Source organism: Argiope bruennichi, chromosome 5 (assembly GCF_947563725.1).
Source record: "Argiope bruennichi chromosome 5, qqArgBrue1.1, whole genome shotgun sequence".
NCBI lineage: Eukaryota > Metazoa > Arthropoda > Arachnida > Araneae > Araneidae > Argiope > Argiope bruennichi.
The window spans coordinates 128,738,618-128,760,287 of record NC_079155.1 but is presented as its reverse complement, the minus strand read 5'-3'; the positions used below and the strand labels follow the sequence as shown (position 1 = coordinate 128,760,287).

The 21,670-nt window shown below is 27.2% G+C and overlaps 2 protein-coding genes across 4 annotated transcripts; one reads left to right on the top strand and one right to left on the bottom strand.

Annotated features, from left to right (window-relative positions):
• Positions 1-272: 272 nt before the first annotated feature.
• On the bottom strand, positions 273-7,202 carry LOC129968579 (gamma-aminobutyric acid receptor-associated protein). 2 transcript variants are annotated; one of them, XM_056082607.1, is made up of 4 exons: positions 7,062-7,202; positions 6,626-6,875; positions 2,587-2,784; positions 273-531 (listed from the first exon to the last, which is right to left on the bottom strand). In XM_056082607.1, exons 2-4 carry the CDS (start codon positions 6,725-6,727, stop codon positions 460-462), a joined length of 372 nt encoding a protein of 123 aa, XP_055938582.1. In that variant the 5' UTR covers positions 6,728-6,875; positions 7,062-7,202; the 3' UTR covers positions 273-459. The 2 variants fall into 2 exon arrangements, with proteins under 2 accessions (XP_055938582.1, XP_055938581.1); XM_056082606.1 differs by having other exon boundaries at positions 6,968-7,111.
• Positions 7,203-7,498: 296 nt separating this feature from the next.
• LOC129968578 (50S ribosomal protein L20-like) lies at positions 7,499-21,552 on the top strand. Of its 2 annotated transcripts, none has more exons than XM_056082604.1 (5): positions 7,499-7,660; positions 8,302-8,412; positions 16,734-16,811; positions 19,999-20,064; positions 21,380-21,552. In XM_056082604.1, the coding sequence occupies exons 1-5, from the start codon at positions 7,574-7,576 to the stop codon at positions 21,482-21,484; spliced, it is 447 nt and encodes a 148-aa protein (XP_055938579.1). In that variant the 5' UTR covers positions 7,499-7,573; the 3' UTR covers positions 21,485-21,552. The 2 variants fall into 2 exon arrangements, with proteins under 2 accessions (XP_055938579.1, XP_055938580.1); XM_056082605.1 differs by lacking the exon at positions 7,499-7,660 and adding an exon at positions 7,716-7,854.
• The last annotated feature ends 118 nt before the right edge of the window (positions 21,553-21,670 follow it).

The window sequence follows — 21,670 nt, the reverse complement described above, 5'->3', positions numbered from 1 at the left end:
GAAAATTGGTAATACTTTTTTTATATTTTGGGGTAATACTTGTGTTGCGTATAAAACTTCAATTTTATAGTTTTGAATTACATTAAAAAAATTGCTATAAGGTACACATTTTTTTCATCCTCCAAAGCATGCAGTAGCTTTAGGTAAACAATTTGCTTTGAAAAGTATCAATGCTTCCTTTTTTCTTAATCATTAGTAGAGATTTTTCTTAACACCATTGCTGTTACTGCAAGAAATTATGTCTATTAAAAATGAAACAAAAACACAGGATACTGATTTAAAACATCCATTTTAATCAAAACAAAAGAATGTAGGCATTAAAACTGAACAAATACACAGGCGAGAGAAAAGACACATTCCTTCAATAAAATTTATATCTGCAGCCTTATGGGAAGGCCTGTAATAACTTTCAAGTGATATTTATACAAACAGAAAAAGAAAGTAGAGAAAGTACATGTTCTAATTATCCTTTCCATACACACTCTCGTCACTATATGCTATATACAGGAAGGAATCCTCTTCATGGTGCTCCTAAAGAGAGAGAGAGAGAGAGGAGAGAAAAAAAAATGATCAAACTAATATTTTTACGAAAAATATAAAAATACTACAATTTGCAGTATCTTAAGGCACTTTATTTATTCAGAAATTTGGAAGTAAAAACAAACTCACTTTTAAACTTAAAAATTAAATATATCATCTGTATACATTCTTTGGTAAATGCTTGAAAAAGAATAATCCAAAGCTAATTTTTTAAAAAAAATGTTTACATTTCAAAATGGTGTAAAATTTATTTTTACATTCATTTAAAAAATATTTTTGGAAGCTACGGTAGAAAAATAAAATTTAAGTAAAAATGTAACAAAAAAAAAAAAAATCTATCTTCCAAAGTATATATGTACCAAACAGTACAGCTGGTAGAGCAAGCACATATGTGTGTGCGGATTCCACACATAAAAATTGCATCTGGCAACCTTTTTTGCTTTTATTCAGGACAAATACCAGCCGGACCACAGAATACTAAATTATCACTGCAGGTGAATTTTTGAGAATTTATCCCCTTCTACCAATTTGAAAAGTTTGTTCATCAAGTTAGTCAACTGTGATGGAAGTTATTATCAAGATGTTTTTAGTATCCAACCATTTCCACATATTGCTGATAGTCATCCAAAATGGTCCAAGAATTTCTAATTTGAAATTAATAGTTGATTTTAAGTTGATTAATAGATGAATCAAACTATTTTATTGTAATTTTTTACTGCACTTGGATTTCCAATCAATACATACTTTAGGCACAATTCATTTCAATCACAAAATCTTTGAAGCAGCATTCAATTGTTCAGGGGACTCCTATTGGGATTTATTATTATTTATAGACTTGGAGTCACTGGATAAGCTTTTTAAGTAGAATCAAAATTATGTGAGGAATTTTAAATTCTTAATCAATTTTCATGTCAAATATTCATATACAATTTATGAAATTTTGTGTGGCATTAGAATGTTTTGTTTCCAAAATGATTGCAATTATGGTCAGTGTAGTTTGTCTGGTACCAACTACTATTTCCAATAAGAGCTTTATTCCTCACCTCTCATTTCAGAATACAGAATCTAAAAAAAGCAGCTTTAGTATAATTAAAACAAATAATTACAGAATTCTTTTCACAAACGTATTAATATTAGCAGTATTCTATGCCAAGCATCTAGGAACTTACATCTTACTCAAATGGCGAAACCAATATTGCATTCAGCAAGTTTTAAAAAACATGCAAAATACTATACAAAAACTTAACATGGAATTAAGAAATTCCAGTGTTCAGGTGAAAAAGAAAATAATAGCACAATAAATTTAAAATAAGACATTTTATGCAAATATTATTATATATATATATTAGCATTTTTTACATTAATGGGATCCAGACAAAAAAGAAAAAACCCATATCAAATTTTTGTGATAGTAATTAGTACTAATATAATAACAGCAACCTTTATTAAGGTACTGCATACAAAAAAATAATAAAACTGCTAAGAAGTAATAAATAATAACAGGTATAGTAAATTAAAAATTACAAAGCTTAAGAGAAGCGTACAATTAAATATTATTTATAGATAACTGCACCTGAAATTATAAAATCAACAGGTTCAGAAAGTAAATAAAACATAATTTTCAAAGCAATTTTTTTAATTGAAAAATTACCTATTCATAAGCAAGATTTGTTAATAGCAAGGCTTTTTGAATATATATATATATATATATATATATATATATATATATATATATATATATTTCTATGATACAAAACTGTGAAATAGATGCAAAAATGCATTTTTGAAATCTATGCAAAATCTATGTCAGATTGATTTACTTAGAAATTTTTTAAGTGTCAAATGTTAAATATATGTAGAGAGGAAACCGAAATCCTGAATAGACGTTTTTTTTTAAGATCCCACAAGGATCTTGAAAAATAATTTTAAGAACTCTGCATTGAATAAAATCAAACAAGTCAAGATGAATTTAAACAACTACGATTCAAATTTTATATTAAAAAAGCCATCATCAGCAATTTTTTTAATTGATAACTATTGTTTTACCTGGTACAGGGTGCCCATTGATGCACTGGTGGGAGGAATGGCATTATTCACAAAAAAGAAGAGGGCATCTTCTGGCCGTAGATGAATGCGTTTTCGAATCAGGAAATAGAACTGCCCAACAGTTAAGTCTGAGGGAACCAAGTATTTCTTCTTGTCCAAATCTCCTATACGTGCTCTGGGGGCTTTCTCAACAATTACCTGGAGAAGCAATATTTCAAAGATTAAAAAATAGAAAAAAGTGAGTTACCAAGAGAATTAGATATAATACCAGGAATTTATGAATAAAATATGAATGATTTAATATAATTATACGAACTGTAATATTAAAAATAAGTTACAATAAAGTCCCAAGCCAGATATAGCAGATATATCTCTATGAGGAACGTGTTTAGATAAAATTTAATAAATTAGTGAATTTGAAAAATTAAAGGAATAACAGCAAAATGCAATGTTTAGAGAGACTCAATAGAGGTAGACTCGGTTGTTGCAATGCTTCAATCAGGATGATTTTTTTTTAAGTGCCAAGGAATAACAATGGAGTAGATAAAGAAAGAGGATAAAGAGTAAAGCAGTTCATACAAAATATATTTTTTAATGTTTAAAATGTATATATGATTAAGAAGTCAAAATTGTGAAATAAATCGTCCACAATTAATATTTTGTAGTTATCACCTTCCATTCTATTTTTTTTTAAATCACCCTTTAACATAGCATATATCAAAATTCAAAATATAAAGAAAATGTTACAGAATAAAATTTCAAACTATGTTAGTTAAATACTATATTAAAGTGAAATTATTTTAGTATAAAACCATGACACAGGCAACAATAACATGACTGATAAACTGAATTGAAAACAAAAATCATGTTTTAAGGAGGCAACACTTAGTGTTTTTCAAAATTCATTTCTGACAAAGAGAAGGGGTAAAAAAAAAGGGGGGGGGAGCTGTACTAGAAGAGCACACTGTTTTCTCTAGACTTCTGAACTAATATTCAGTTTTTCAAACATAGGCAGAAAAGCAAGACCTCACAGCATCATGTAAATCAGAAATTACTATTTTGAACAAATTCAAACACACGATGAAAATTAAATATTTTTTTCATACACTTGTAGCCAACACTAAAATAGAAATATTAATGCATATAATCCTTCTAAATAAACAACCCCCCCCCTTTTTTTTTGTAAAATCATATATGATTGGTTATCATTAGACTGTCTTTATAGAATTTGCCAAAAAAGAAATTACAGTATGATAGTCAAGATTTTATCTATAATTCTAATAAACACTGTCAAACTTATAAACAGAATTTTTCATAGGTTAAAATAGCATACTGTTAAAACTTCATAACAACATAAGAACAACTATTCAAATTAACACTTGTTTTACCAAATAAAATAAACTATACAACATCATTTAAATTAGAACAAATTTGCTGAAAGTAATAGCAAGTAAAATAAGTCAACACTACTTTTTTCTTTATATATTAATTCTTTGCAATTTATTAAGAATGCATGTTGTTGTTTCAAAATAAAATAGATGTTATACACAAGGATACTATCCTGTATTAAAATGAAACATTTCATTCATTTTATTTAATAGGAAAAGTTCACATTTATTGCCTAGTCATCAAATTCACAGGATGATTCTCTATATGCTATAAAAATTTCTACAAGTTTCAGTTATTTTTAAATTTATATATGAATTTATTTTCTATCACTTATTAATAAGTATTTTCATCCCTCCCATAGTTAATCTTTTGCTGTATTCTTCCCTCCCCCACCAATCACTTTATAGAAATTAACCTAATTTCTTATCATACCTACCTTTGATTAAGTAAGAATACATCTTTTCTCTATTCAATATCAACAATGACTAATTATTTAATATCTATAATATTAATAATAACAAAGACTTTTCCCACACAAAATTTCTAAAACTTATAGTGGCAACAAATGTACTCTGAAATGTTTGCAATTTATTTCTTTCCAAAACAAACCATGTTTAAAAATACAAAATTTGTATTATATATATATAACAATTCATCAGTTCATTGACTGGGAGAACATGTACTATAATTAATAATGAGAAGACTTGCAAGGGTGTCTTATTATTTACTTAAATTTACATCTATTCTAAATGATCCATACAAATAGTGCTAATAATACAAAAACTAATTTTTGAACATTAATAAATTATACAAGTCTAATTTAGTGCATTCTGCATGAAAGCAAACTATTTCTTGCATACACATTACATAGATTTTGTAAATGAATTTTGTCTTTTTGATCTTAATGTAATAAAAAAGACAGTATTAGCATGAAATTCACTCTTTTCTCAAATAGCTTCTTTAACTTTTCTTATAATCTTCACTAGATTTCTTTCAATGAACTATATCAAATCACAGTATGTCAAAAACAATAATATATAATTTTATCCTTAATTCTGTAGAGAATTTTTTTTTTCAGCCAGAAGTAGATAATCTGTTTAAAATTTACTTATGGAATATACTATCATCATGTCATCAAAGACAGCAATTGCCCTGTTGGACATACTGTAGAAAGCAATTTCCTTAAGTTTTCTCAAATCTCCTGCATTTTCAGCAATATTATGCAACATGATTAGCAAAACAGTACTTAATTTTCCCAAGGAACATAATTGATAATTGTCTTTTTTTCTTTTTGTAAAATAAAAAAGGGTATTTTGTGGTGCTTTTCCTTTTATTTCATTAAATTTAGAAGCAGATTCAGCTTTTTTCAGAATTCTTCTAATAACTAGACTATTTCTAACTGATCAAAATTCTGTCTATAAATTATCTAAATAAATACTACTGCATATTACTTTCACAACATTTTCATTTATAATATTATAAAGTTTAATGTTAATGATATAAAATCTCCATCACAGGTGCAGAGAACATTCTTGAATAAACTTGTTAATTCGCTATAACTTATAAAGAATTACTTTTCATTTATTACCAGCACTTTCAACAAATTTCCAACAATGCCTCAAATGGAATATTTTGCATTAATTAATTGCTCAGAGAAATTGATGAACTTTAACATTATATGTAAAACACCTTTCTTGCATATTAAACCAAATTTATCTATTCATTAAATTTATTAATACATTAAATTTCAAAAGCAAAACTGAAAGTGATTATAACTAATCATTAATTTAAAAATAGATGCTGAATTAACAGGAAATTAATTACAAACATTTAATTCCAAAAGATATTTAATAACCCTTCTCCAACAGATTCGTATTTATTGCCAAAGAAAATCATAAAATTCAATATTGGTTGGGTAACAAAATCCATTCTAAAAAAATCTGAGTTTTGCTTTTGATGATTCAGTGATATTTAATGAAACAAAAATGCATAACAGGAAAAAAAAAAAATCAATGTATTTAAATTTTGCATTCACAAAATACGAAAAAAGTAAAATATTTATAGCTACAATAAAGTAAAATGAAGAAAAAATTCAGTCTTTGTAATATATTATTTTAATCTGTAATGAAAAACGTAATAATACTTTATATATTTTCAAATCGTATTTACGACATGATTGCGCACATTCAGAATTCTTGCATTATATGCAAGATAATATGCATTATTAAAGTATTTTTTATCCATTTTTTGATTACAAATTTACGAAGAATTTTTAAAATATGTATACAATGGTTCTCCAATGCATAAAAGCAAACAGAAGATTCTCAAAAAAAAAAAAAAAATCATAAATAAATAAAAACAATAATAAATCTGTTACGTAAATCACATCACAATTCAGAACATAGAAGAATTACTTAACTTATGAAAAGTTTTAATGTGAAAATGATAGTTTAAAAATATAATATTTCGGATAAATAAAATCATGCAAAAAATTTTCTTAATTTTTTTTTCCTTTTCATGAATTCAAGGACATTTATATTAACAGCCATTTAAAATAGTTTATATGCAACAAGAATAGCTGCTATATTCCAGTCGTACTAATATTAACCAAAAGTGACTCCTTCGAATTCAAAATAAACAAAATACTTACGGGCACTCTATCAGGATATTTCCTTCGTATTTTCTCACCTTCAGCTCTCCTTTTTTCAAAGGGATGTTCTTCTTTGTATTGGAATTTCATGATGGCTACCATACGTCGTCAACACAAATATAAATTTAAATGGTTATGCTTACACAATAAGAACAATATAAACTGCTAATGGCGAAATTTACATTCAAAACGAGAAATTACATTCAAACGAGATTCCCGTTCTGCAGCTCGTAACAAGACAGCAGTTAACCTATGGAATAAGAAGAAAAGAGTTCGTATTATAAGAAATGATAAAAATTAAATACTAAATCAAATCAACATTGCAATATGAGGTAAACACACCTCTTTCTATTTTATGAGTAATTTGAAAGTCAAAATTATCTATTAAATAAACAGAAATATAGATTAAGAATTGCGTCAACTGGCGTAAACTTACAAACCAAAAGTCAGCGTCACGTTCCAATGATTTGATTATTTGAGAATCGAAAGTTGTAGTACGGTTCGAGATTTTCCTTAATCATATGATGTACTAACACTCAATAAATATCTTACTCTATTCTTTATGAAAAAACCATTAGCTTACGGTAGAAAGCGTCAATTTCAATTCATTTAATCTTAAAATTACATATCAGAAAACAAAATTCTGTGTTCAGGATGTAAATACGATAAACTTTTAACATTTATCATTGAAATGAAGTTGATTATACTTTATAAAGAGACCTTAATAAGACAGAATTTGTTTACGAAAAGAACTATATTATAGGAAATAGAATGTTCACAGATAGAAACATAGATAAAATTTTGTTACATGAACATCAAATACAATCATTGCAATAAATATCATTGTTTAATATTTTTTAACTGTGACCATATAATATTTGTTTTGTGCTACAGTAGAAAATAATCCGGCATGAAATATATTTAAAACATAAATAAATAAATATAAAAATGGTTTTCTTATCGATGATTAATTATGCTACAAAAAGAGCTTTCGATAAATCTTTTAAAAGACAGAAAATCTTAAAATTGACTGCGGTAATTCATATATCTGTGATTCTATATTACTTTAATAATTTTAATCCATATCTTAGAAATTAGTATCTATTAAAGAGAATGGATATTTAAAAATATATATATAGTTTTCTTGGTGATAAAATAAAATACGCGTTTAAAAGTTTTACATATATCGACCTTGAATGCCTATAAACTTAATGGTAGAACGGGATGAGGTAATTTTTGAAGTCACTGTATTAGATAAATTTATAATTGTGACCTTTTGTTTTTTAAAATAGGACATTGTATTACCAGATTGTGCGATACTGTTTTTGTGGTAGTAATATTTAATGTTGGGTGTTTATGTCTTAAATATATGTATTTATATACTTATGTGTTTATTGAATTATTTTATTTGTTTATGGGAAATTTTATTTCAAACTTTATAATTATATTTATATATCGATTAACATGTTCGCCCAAGAGTGTATTTTAAAGCATTTAACATGTTTATATATTTATGCTTTTCTGAGTTCTCTTCTAGTAAAGAATATTTTTTTAAAAAGTATCTTTGTACTTTAAAAATTATTTTAGAGGTATTGCAACTCTCTTGACGAATATTAATTTATTTTTATGTAATTGCTTGAATTTTTTTAGCTGTTATGAACTTTTTTTATATTTAGAAATACTTTGGCCGTAAAAGAAATTGCTACAGTATTGCCATAAAATTTCTACAAAAAGCTCTAAAGTACACAACTGTAGGAAGAAAAATAAAGCCAGCATATCTGTATCAGGTAATATTTTTTATATTTATAGTTTTTGTAATTGTGACAAAAATGTCTTTTTTTTTTTTTTTCAAATATGATTCATTTATAATATAAGCCAGGACTTGTTAAGCTTTTCTCTTTATAACTGGCTTTTTTGAGAGAGACAGAGAAAAATTGTAAACTTATTTTTAATATAAATGTGTTTCACTGTGATGCATGTTAATTTACATTTGAAATAAACAAAACATATTAAATAATGATAAATAACTAAAAAATTATTATAATTTTTTTAAAGTCTTTGCTGACTTCCTTATGCAACATATCTCCTCCCTTTATAATGTATGATAATAATTAGCAATGAGAATTAGAGTTTTTCTGATCACATAATTAACCCAGATTGGGCTTCAGGAACTTTCCTCTTCCATTCATCTTTTTAAGAGCAAAAGCTGTAAATGTATTAAGTAAAATAAAAAATGATATATTTTAAATTGATTAAAAAAATTATAAGAAATAATGAATTTTTTTAAAAGTGATATGAGAGGATTTTTAATTCTGTAATTCTCTTACTTTCTACATGACCATGTTTTGTGAGTTAAGTCAAAAACACAGTTGTGTCTCAACCCACAGTTTAAGAAGTCTTGCAATACATAATTTGATTGAGGATTTGAATTCATAATTTAACATAATAATGTAGACTTTTTCTAATGTAACCTTAATATATTTTTAGTATTTATGATTCTAGTATTTCTAAACTTGATTATGCTAAGAATACTTTCAGTTCATTGTCAATCTAATTTTTACTTTCCTGCAATCTTTGAGACTAGATTAATTATATAAAAATAAAGTTTTTATATATTCTTGTAAATATTAAAAATTCTCTTTTTTTTTAATGCTCGACTGTATCTAAAAGATATACAGTGGCTCAAACAATTGAGAATACACCTTACTTTTTTTTGATAAATCCGACTTCCAACATAAATAACACATTTCCGATAAGTACAAACATGTTTTTATTTTTTACACGTAATAAATGGTTTAATTTAAAGTAAAAATAAAGAACAATTAATCAAAAATTTCTAAATTAAAAAGTTTTAGAAGCATTTTAAATACACACATGCGGATTTTTTCCTCAAAAAATTGAATATATACCAATGAAATTTTTTTAATATACCGCATAGAAAGAGTGTGTCAATATTTAGTTGCTTGTCTTTTGGCTTTTATAATGGCCTCTAAATGTCATGGTACTGATTCGACCAATTTTTGGTGCTATCTGAAGATATTTCACCCCATTCTTCTTGTAATGTTTTAAATGGGTTTTGTTTCTAATTCTTTGTTTTTCGAGTGTGGCCCACAGATATTCAATGGCATTGATGTGGGGGTACTGTGATGGTGTGTGTAATTGCTGTTTACAATGAAAAAAAAACAACACTGGATTTTGATGTTGCTTGCATTCTGTTTGGGGTCGTTGACCTGCTGAAAAAAAATTTCCATCTAAACTCAAATTTTTAGCACTTTCCTTTAGATTGCTGTGAAGTATATCCAAGTAAACCATATGGTTTATAATGTCATCTATAAGAACTAAATTCCCTACCCTGGACAAAGCCATACAATCCCAAACCATAACAGAGTCACTACCATGTTTAACCGTAATGTCACCACCATGTCTAGGACATAAATTTTTTGGAACCAAAGCACTATTAGGCTTTTCCACACGTTGTATTGGCTGTCGCTGCCAAAAATATTGAATTTACTTTCATCAATAAATTCTCTCATTTCTCCCAAAAGTTAATGGTCTTCAGTTGATAAATTTTTGCAAACTTCAAACGCTTTTTCTGAATTTGCAAGTTGATGAATAGTTTCTCTATAACAATTCCACTTTTATATACAGCTTGTCTAATTACATTTCGCACAATTTCAGCACTTACACTTCTGTCTGTGATTTGAGAAATTTCTGCAGCAAGTTGGATGAATGAATTTCTGTAGCAAGTTGTTTAGATGTTGGTTGCAGCAATCTAAAAGAAAGTGTTAAAAATTTGTATTTAGATGGAATTTTGTTTTTTCTGAAGAAAATGACCCCAAACACACTGCACATAACATCAAAATGTGGTGTTTGTTACGCACACCATCACAGTACCCAGACATCAATGCCATTGAATATCTGTGAGCTACACTCGAAATAGTGGTTCAAAAACACAAAATTATAAACAAAACCCATTTAAAACAAGTGTTGCAAAAAGAATGGGGTAAAATATCTTCATATACCACCAAAAATTGGTCAAATCGGTACCGCGTCGTTTAGAGGCCATTATAAATGCCAAAAGACATGCAGCTAAATGTTGATACTTTCTTTCTATGTGAGATATTACAAAATTTCACCGGTGTATTCTCAACTTTTTGAGGTCAAAATCTGTGTATGTTTATTTAAAATGCTTCTGAAACATTTCAATTTAGAAGGTTTATTATTATTATTATTTATTTTTACTTTAAATTAAACCATTTGTTACGTGTAAAATTAAAAACATTCTTGCATTTCTCAGTAATATGTTATTTATATTAAAAGTCAGATTTATTAAGTAAAAGTCAGTTGTACTCTCAATTGTTTGAGCCACTGTATATATATATATATATATATATATATATATATATATATATATATATATATATGATATTTTAATATGTATATATATGATACTTTAAACTCTAATTTCAATTCTGATCAATTTCCAAAGTTTAATCGTAATTCAGCCCATATTAACTTCATTCTAAAATATTCTCTTATTTTCTGATCCATTCCACTTTTTCTATATAATTAATTCAAGAGAAACTTTGTAAAATGCATAAGTCAGCAATTCACATGCTAAGGGTGGAGGGATAAATAAAACTGCCCAGCAAGCACATTCTTTAAAAAGATCCCTGTGTTTCCCTTACCAGAAAATGACATGTGTGAAAAATCCCAAATAAAATCTCATGGTATACAAGACCTGGGATAATTAATTTTTCTCTCTTTTACGCTAATCTGCTCTTGTATTGTGCTGTGGGCGGATGTGCCTTGTCCATGCCTCTTGTAAATAAATCTCACCTCCCGGGATGAAATAATATGAACTTAAAATTCAAGGTGTCTTTCTGTCTTCGAAACTGCCTTCTGCTTTCAAAAAATTATGTCTACACACATGCATGCACGCACATACACACACACACATGCAATGTGATGACTACCAAAATAACAGAATATTGGATGCATTCTTCTTCCTTTCAACTTTATTGCTCACTGAATTTGGTTGATTTTGTAATGAAGAAAATTGTATGTATTTAAAAATCTGTCTGCCATTACTTGAATCAAATGACCAATTTTGATATCGAGGTTGCATACTCGGTTTTGTATATATAAGTAATATTAGTTTCAAATTATGTATGTTTAGATATATTACATATGGATTCGATCCAAAATTTGATAGATATCTACAATTCTAATGGTAAAACTATATGTTAAATATAATCCATCTGGCTCTTTTTATTTTTGAATTATCCTTTTCATATTCACATGAATGGAGGCACAAACAAACTTCTCACATAAATGATGTCACCTAAATTTAAAATCCAGACCTGTGATGGTTTTCCACTGTTTTGTGACTGGATAGTTAGAGGGGCCATAAAATCTATTGCAATGCTAAGCTGGCAGTACATTTTTTTGCATTATAGATATGTTCACAAAAAATAAATTTCCTTTAAAGAAAAATAAAAGAAACATAAAAGAGGAATGAAGGAAGAATCTGAATGAATGTGAGGAGAGTTAAATGAAATGTAGGAAAAATAAGCAAAAATGGAAATGCAAAATGATAATAAATAATTTCAACAACAGTAATACATAGCAAATTTCTAATTGATTTCTAATAAGCAGTATTATATGATTAGAATATTCTAATTAACCAAAAGAGGTGTGGCACCAATCTTTATATTCCAAGATAATAATCCAAATGCTTTTTTCCTGGAGCACTTAGTTGGATTACAAAATAGACAACTGCCTTAGGACCCCAGAATTTCCTTTAATGGCATTAGAAAAAAAGCATTTTCCTTGGGCCATTAAATGAAAATGTCTTTACCTTTTTTTAAAAAAAATTATTTACAAGAATATTAAACTTGAACATATTTTAATTAAAATTAACTTTCATTTAAATTTTAGAAAATTTTCTAAGGATGTATTTATTTTAAATGTGCTTGCCAATCAGTGAAGTTTAATTTGTTTTAGTTGTTTAATTTGTCTGATTCTCAAGCCAGAAATTACCAACTAACATAAAATAAAGTATGAAAAACTAATTTCTTAAAAAAAAAAAAATGTCAATTGTACTCACTTTACAGAAAGAAAAGTATGACATTGACTGCCTTTGACCTTGCACTGAGAGATAACATTGTCTTGTAAAGATTTCTGTATATTTTTGTTTCCTGTTTGTCCACATTCCCATTACAACTTTTAATTCTCACATAATATTAACTTTTTTTTTTTTTTTTTTGCTAAAATTTTGGAGATAATTAGTTTCTGGACATCTTCTAAAGTGTAGAGACAAACAAATGCAGTTTTTTAAAATTAAAAATCCATTTGTTCTCAGTTAAATTTATATTTCACATACTAGAAAGGGAAAAGGAGATGATAATTTAAATTTTGATGTTATCCTTACATTTGCATTCATTTAATATTTTTTTAAAAAAGAAAACATTCATGATTTTGTTTTAAATTTTCATAATAAACAAAGAATGTGTCATTATCAGAATTCCCCCAGAAATGAACTTTCTCAAAATACACAAACAAGAAATCTTAAGACATATCATCTTAGACTTATTCATGGATTTTCAAGATTATTTCTGGTATTAAACAATATTAAAAAATAAATTTCATGATATAACTTTCATCAAAATATATATTTAAAAAAATTATGAACATTTTATTATTTTGGTGTAAAAATCACATGGATATGTATTAATGAAGAGGAAAAAGTATTATTATTTAAAGGGAAAAGTTTTTATTATAGAGAATCTAGTTATGCAAATATTAGCATTTATGAAACTGTTATTTTTAGTAGGTTAATTTCTTTTCTCATTTCCAATTAGATTCGAAAGTTTTCTTTTTTTTTCCTTCCTGCAAATGATATTTAGATCCACAAAGATATTGATAAGCAGTAAGTTCAATTAATTATATTTAAACAAAGAAATATTTGTATTTTTGAAATATGCATCACTTTAAATATAGATATGTGTTATACATCAATATATGTTATGTGTAACATGTTAATAATTGCATTATTCAAATCTGAAATTATTGCAAGAAATTTATGAAGTGACACAGTCTTGTGATTGAATACAAACAATTCTTTCCTGGGAGGGGGGGGGAAGCTCAACAGCTCAAGGCAGGGATAAAAACAAAAAGTTTTTTTTAAAAATCAAAGCAGTTTTCTCATTATTTTATTATTTAAAATTTTTCTCATTATTTTATTATTTGACACTGATTTTATTGTATTAATTATTTATGTATAAATACCGGATTAAAAAATTTTTTTTTATCTAAGAATATTCAGAAAATATGAATTGTTAATAAATAATCATAATAAAATAAGTAAGATAAAAAAAAAATTAAAGTCAGTTCCTACTTAGGTCAACAAAGAAAATTTTTATTTTAATTGCTTTTTATTAAATAATTACAATTAATATAAATATGTGTATACATATGACAGAATTACAATATTAAGTGGCAAAAGAGAAAGCGAATTTCCTTGCAATTGTCCACTTTCTTTTCTATATATGGTATCAGAGTATTATTTTTGTTTCTTACTATTTATTCGCTTTCTATTTGTTTTCGTTTCAAATTTATGAAGCTGATGGTGGTCTATAATTTCTCATTCTATCCATCTCTTGTAATGCTTCATTATTGTAAGGAACCTTTCCAATCAGTTTCGAGCAGTCCAGTTCTTCAATTAATAATCCATCTAATGATTTTACACAATTCAAGGTGACATATGCTTGACCTGCTGTGAAGAATTTTCGTCCTAGATATATTACTACATAATCTACAGAGCTACCTTGCATCTTATGTACTGTTGATGCCCAGGATAGTATTAATGGTAGCATTCTTCATTCAGCAGGCGTTGACAGGGCGGGGGAATTGCACTGATATTGGCTCCCATATAAAACTAAAATAAATATAAAATTTGTTATTTATGCATTTATTTCATGACATTATGAAATATGATAATTTTCTGTAAGTGAGGGAAAAAATTATATGTGGTAGTATATACAGTCGCTCCAAGCCAAACTCGGACATCAGAAGAAAGATACTAATACAGTCAAAATTTATAAACTAAAAATTATAACAAACACAGTTAAATAAATATTTCAGTAGAAAAATAATTGCATAAAAACAAATAACAAAAATTATAAATTTATTCATTTTAACCAGAAATTATGGCAAAAAACAAAGCACAAGCCAAACTCGGACAGACAAAAAGATTTTGAAAACTAGTTTAATATTTCAAATAAATTATTATTTTGTATGTAAGTCTTTGTTTTTTATAACCATTTTAAGACATTTAGGCATAGATTGCACACATTTTTCACAAAAATTGAGTTTAATATTTTCTCATTCCTGCAACAATACTCTTTTCAATTCATCTTTACAGGAAACGACGTATTCCCAGACTTTTTCGTTAAGGTATTCCAGTAAATTTCCGATGGAATTTATATTAGGGTTTTGGGGTGCAATGTCCATGAGGTGAGGGCAATTATATAGAAGCCATGAATGCACTCAATAAGCTTTATTTTATGGATCATTGTTCTGATGAAATCACCAGTTGTTGCCAAGAGAAAGTTTCAGCACACATTATTTTAATATTTTTCTTTAAAATGCCGTGGTATACATTCTGATCCATTCTCCTTTCAATAAAATGCAAAGTTCCAGGACCAATAACTGAAAACAAGCCCCTGGCCATTACTGATCCACCTACATGTTTTACAATTGCTTTCAAATTTTTTTTGTGCGAAATTCCTCTTTAGACGTTTTTCAGACGTAAGGCTTGTTACCGAATCCAAAATTGTCGAATTTGCTCTCATCAGTAAATAAGACATTTTTCCAAAAAGAAAAATGCTTTTTTTTTTCTTTCACATTCCTTGCAAATTTAAATCCTTACTAAAAGTGATAAAAAAGCTTTCAGAAATGGTACGAAGAAAATTTTACATACTATCATTAAATATTGTGACCAAGAAGCAGAAAATGGGGAATTAAAATATTCCTGAAAAAATTTAATAACATATAAATAATAAACATTTTAATATAAAAAAGTAATTCCCAAATTTTATGAACATAAATTTTTTATTTATTCTTCATAATTTAATGTTTATATCTCTTATATTAAATGAAAATTGCTCTGAAATATTTTACTGTGCATTAGTACCTTTTTCCTTCTTTATTAATAATTATCTATAATGTCTCATAAAACTGCAAATCTTCATTGTTAAATGTAAACATCTCCTACTTTCATCTTTCCGCTGAACTCTATTTTGTCAAATTAAACCCATCCTAATACATGCGCAAAAGATGGGAGGGTTTACAATCGGTTGTCAAACAGTATTTTATCACTTCTCTTGATTGTACTATGCAACTTTGTATTCACAGTCTAATTAATATATATATATATATATATATATATATATATATATATATATATATGGTACTTTCCAAGATATAATTTTTAGTTCATAAGCCTCATTTAACGTTGAAAATATCATTTTCCATAACCCTTAACTCTCAAAATTATCATCAGAATTTCATAAAATATTATTGACAGGTTAATTTCATTACACGAGATCAATTCAGTAAAAAAATAAATAAAAAAATTAATGGTAAAATTTTGAGATAATTGTTGAACAGTTGTTCATTAAGGGCTTCAGAAACAAAAGGTTCCAAGTAATTTTTAAGAAAAAGTTACATACATCCAGCGTTATCCATGCAACTATCACATTTTGAATAATTTCTTGGTAAACTCTTCAAAAGTAGTTTCATGCAAAAAATGCCTCTGGAATAATGAAAAAAAAAAAAAAAAAAGGTTTTGCTAATGCCTGTATAACGATGCTTCTTTTCATGTTACAGTTTTCCCTGAGAGTTTTTTCCATTGTTCAACTGCTATTTATGCTAGTAAATAAAACTTAAAAGAATTTTTAATTGAAATAAATTTTTAATATTTATTATATAGGCAATTTAATGAAACGGAATTTGCATATAAAGTAAGAATTTTCAGTGTTTCAAAATATCAACAGTGATCTTATTATTGTGTTTTTACAACTACCTTTTATTTTGTTAAATGTAGTTGAGATCTACAAGAGTTGGGGCTGCTGCTTTGGAACATGAATTGGATTATTTTAAGTTAACTCAGAATTTGACTAAGGTATGTATTCATTCTAATGGGAAATAAAATATTTTCCACATACAAAATCAAATAGAAAGTTATTTTTATAAAATGTTGATGAAATCCATAAAACACTACATTAAACTACTGCTAGTGAAATTATTGGATGAACTGTACAGTTTCTCACTTTTAAAATTATAGATCCCATCCCTTGAAGCTTAAAAAACAAAAACATCTGGTATTTCATATATTTTTACAATTTATCCATTTTTCTTTCACTATTTTAATGCTTGGATATTTGCATGGTTGAAAAACTTACAGGTTTCATTGGATTATTAACTTGACTTGTTTCAGGTTTGTAGAGACAGAGTTCTGTAATCAATTTGGTTCTTATTTTTTGATATCTTGGAGTTTTGTATTCTTTGTACTATCCATCAAATACAATCTTCAAAACTAATTTCTACTTCATTTAAAAAATTCTATGAACTACTGAGGTTTAAAAATTTGATATAATTTCAAATAATTATGTAAGTTAATTTATCTTCATACATATCTGTTCATAATAGTAAACAAAACAAAAATAATTTTAAAAATTATATAATAACCAACTAAGATTTTTTTCATTATTTTTAAAAACTTTATGATATATATATGTGCATTCATATTTTCATACAATTTTATGTAGCTATTCAAAAATATAGTTTTGAAAATAATAACTATTTGCTATATATTACCAAAATTCAAATCTTTAAAGACTTTAACATTGTCTACATGCAATTAGTCCATTTATTCATTGTATGTCACTTTGGAAATACATTTAATTTTCTAAAAATTATAGATGCCTTTCCATCTATAAAAAAGTCAAACTCCAAAGATGATTTTCGGAATCCCAAACATCTATGTTTGAGATTTGGTCCAATGTTACGGTGATTTATTTGTTCCATTTGATGTGTGATGACAGTATGGTCTCTGCACCTATGGATAGCACTTAGAAATAGTCAATTTTCGTCTCTTTAAGGTTGCAGTAAAAATATTTGGGATTGCCGCATTTTATGAGAAAATTTTTTTATTCTTACGACCATCTTAAATTTAACATGAGGAATTTTGAGAAAATTAGTGAATTCTGGATTTTGAAAAATAAAAGAATCTCGGATAAATCAGGAATGTAATCATCACTGATTACTCTTATTATTTTCGAAGTATGATTCCATATAAATGGCAACTGCCTTATCATGAATTGGGGGAACATTCCACCTCAAGATTCCATCTCTGTATTTAATTATAATAAATAACTAATGAATCAATCATTCAGCCCCAACCGTTTGAATGATTCACTATATATACTATTTGTTTGTTTCATATGAAAACATATCCTCTAGATATATCATAATAACATAAATATTTTAGATGGTTCACCTAGATTAATTCTTCCAATTAAATATTTTATGTAATTTGGTCTCAATAATTTCATCAAAATATTTTTAAACTTCAGATTTTAATAGTCATATATCTCTTACTATAAACGATGTGCAGTGAACAAATGGAAAAATATGGTGACAGAAAATCGAATCCTTCAACATTAGTCTTATGAGCCCTGTGGAATATTTTTTAATAATTTATGCAAAAATTTAATTTAAAAAATTCCCATTCAATTAATAAATGTTTTCCGGAAAATAGTTATGAAATCTACGTTTTATACAGTCTTCCGATTTTATGAGTCGTATTCAGTAAAATGACACACTATCAATTCAATCTTCTGAGACAAAATCTGACTGACTTATAAAGCTTTGAATATCATTATTTTAGGACAATCAACAATTTCATTACTTCAGGCCAGTCAGCTTTGGACGGTGATCGGAATGCATTCTTTGAGAGATGGTTAATGTAGTTGTCTGAAACTGTGCGTTTTCACAAGATCCTTTCTTCAAATAATCAAATTTTCGTAATTCGATTATTTTTAGTCGCAATAGAGAGGGCCTTTCTTTCCTTTTAAAACTAGCAATCTTTGGCAACCAGTTTGTCTACCCAGAGACTGTTAAATATTAATGTAACATGCATATTTTTTTCAAATCAACTTTTTTACAAGATTGAAATGCATTAATTTAATTAAATAAACCAAAGCAAATAAATAGCATGTGCATATTTAAAAGTGTATATATTATGAAATAAAAACTGGAGTAAAAATCCCGCTTCAATAATCTTGAAGTAGGAGTTTTTTGGACATTAATAGTGTCCAAAGAAAGCATTTTTAGAAATTTTGTTTTAACACTGGCAAAAGTAATCCATTGAATGTTTTGATGGATGAGTTTGAATTACATAAGGCTAAAATTGCATGCTTCACAGGAACGTTTTTAAAGCTACAGTTAATTCAACGTTTCAATGAATCAAGCTGACAAATATTATTATAGCTACAAAAAGGTACCTGTGAAGCAGTCTGATTTGCTTATATTTGACTGTTGTCGTTCGAAAATACTTAATAAGAGTAATTTCTACGCCATCGATACCAAGTTCGAGAAGATGAGATAGCAAATAACAAAATTGCAATGGTATTTTTCTTTCCCTCTCTTTTGACCCTGTACATGAACCATTCTATTGGTAATCAATCCCATAACTTCATAGCATTATTGTAAATATCCTGTTAATCTGTCTTCTATGAGTCTTGTAAACTTCAGTTATTAAATTACACAAAAATCTTTCATTTTTAACTTTCAAAAATGGAAGAAAATCATGTGATCAGATAGTTCATGAATTAAGGAAAACTGTTTAAATTTCAGGGGAAGAATGTAATTTATTATTGGAAATCAGGCAAAAAGAATATTTTTTTAAAAATTGTCAAAATTCAGCAAACATTCACATGACTATTAAATTTATTTTTGTGCGATAATATGTTCGGAAGTTATCACTAAAAAATGCCAAAATATTTAATTTTTAATTAATTAAAATTCTATTAAACATTTCAAAAAATCGCCCAAGGTTTACAATCCCAACCTTCAATGTATATCTGTGCTCAATTTGATAGTTGTATGTCAAACAATTTGGCCTGTAGAGCATCAACACATACATTCATTTTTATTTTTAATATAGATTTTCATTCCAGCATCTCTTAATTTGTTATTTTCTAACTTCTTATTACTTTTTAACAATTTCTCTCTAAGGATGTCCAAAATTAATGATATCAATGAAAGGTATATAGAAACGTCAAACTACAATGCTCATTGTATTTCAGAGTGGACTTCAATTAAAACCAGTTGACTTACAAGATCTTGCCATATGGGAGCCAAGAACTTTCAAGGTAATGTTTCATTTAACAATTCTAAGTGCTATTACCTTATCTTTACTTTGAATTATGAATTGTCTTATTTTCAAGTCTCCTTGTAATTAATTATTGTTTAATAATATATGTTAGCAAAATTAATCCTTTTTTCTTTTCTTTCCAATCTACATTTTTTAATCTACCAGTCAACCTTTAATGTGATGTCCAATTAAAATGCCTCAAAAATGTTATATTACAAAACTGAATTTGATAATTTTAGTTTTGTATTATTTTTATAGTTACTTGAGTGATGGTTTTATTGTGTTATTTTTAATTGGGATATTTAATCTTTCGAAAATCTTCCTTAATGCTCACAGTTTGTAAATATTAAGTCTATTTCTGAGCTAAGCATTGACCTAAATGTCAAACCAATAGATGAAGTATATAAAGGTAAGGGTGAGAATTATATTGGTTTATTTATTAACATATTATAAAGCCATGAGGCCCTGGTAGTAAGATCTCGACTTCTGGACCAGAGTCGAGATCTTTCAAATTCATGTTTTATCAAAGAACCACCATTTAAGGAAAATGAAATGTCCCCTCTTGGTGTAATGCATACAATTAAAAGGTAATGTCATCGCTTGAGTAATAATTTACATGGATGAAATTTGGCATCCCAATTATAGATATGTGTTAAATTTTGCCCCAGATGAAAATGCATATTCAATTATGATCTCAATTAAAAGTTGACCTTAAAATATTGTATATTGTGGAATTATACAATCACAAAAAGGCTACTCAGTCCCCCTCGAAGACATTTGGGTAAATCTGAATGATCAGAACGAGATTGCATTGGGGGAACTATGTTTGAATCCTACGGGTCATAACCAGCCATGGTAAAACCACTACTGCAGGAGGTATTTCCCAAAATCAGTATGGACAACCCCAGATCATATCTGTACCTACCAGAGTGGTGAGAACCAACCATCTTGCCGGAAGTTTCTCATTTCCATTTATGAAGTGAATCCCGGTAATGGTGGTGGGGGATTGTCGAAGTATATAAGGAATTCGATACAAGTACATTTCTCTGCCTCATCTCAGAAGAGGTTCAAATATCAATTTAGATGTTTTTTCTTTGATGAAGCAACTTAAAATGAATAGAATAAATTTGGTGTTTTGTCCTGGATGCAATTTTAGGAATATGTTTCGGATGTATTAGAATATCTTAGTTATTCATAAGATATAAGATGTTTTAAATGGACTTAGATCTGGAATCAAGCTTATTCCATGTTGTAATGTAAGGGCCACAATACTTATGAGTTAAATTTATTATTATGTTTCCTTTTATTTTCAGTGTCTCTCTGATATCGCTAAAGCAAAAGAGAAACTTGATGCAAACCCAGAAGTGAGTGAAAGACTTCAAATACCCGAAAATGTGATTACTAGAGGAATGTTGTAAAAATAATGATGTAATTATGTTCTTATGCTTGTTTAGATTCAAAACTGAATAAAAACATTTCATGTGTCTTTTTTTTTTGAATTTTACTCTTAAAAACTATCTAATTAATTTCAAAAGGCCAGAGATGATGGTTTCCAACATGATTGAGTCTGATAATTTGTCAATATTTAATATCCTCCCACTTAT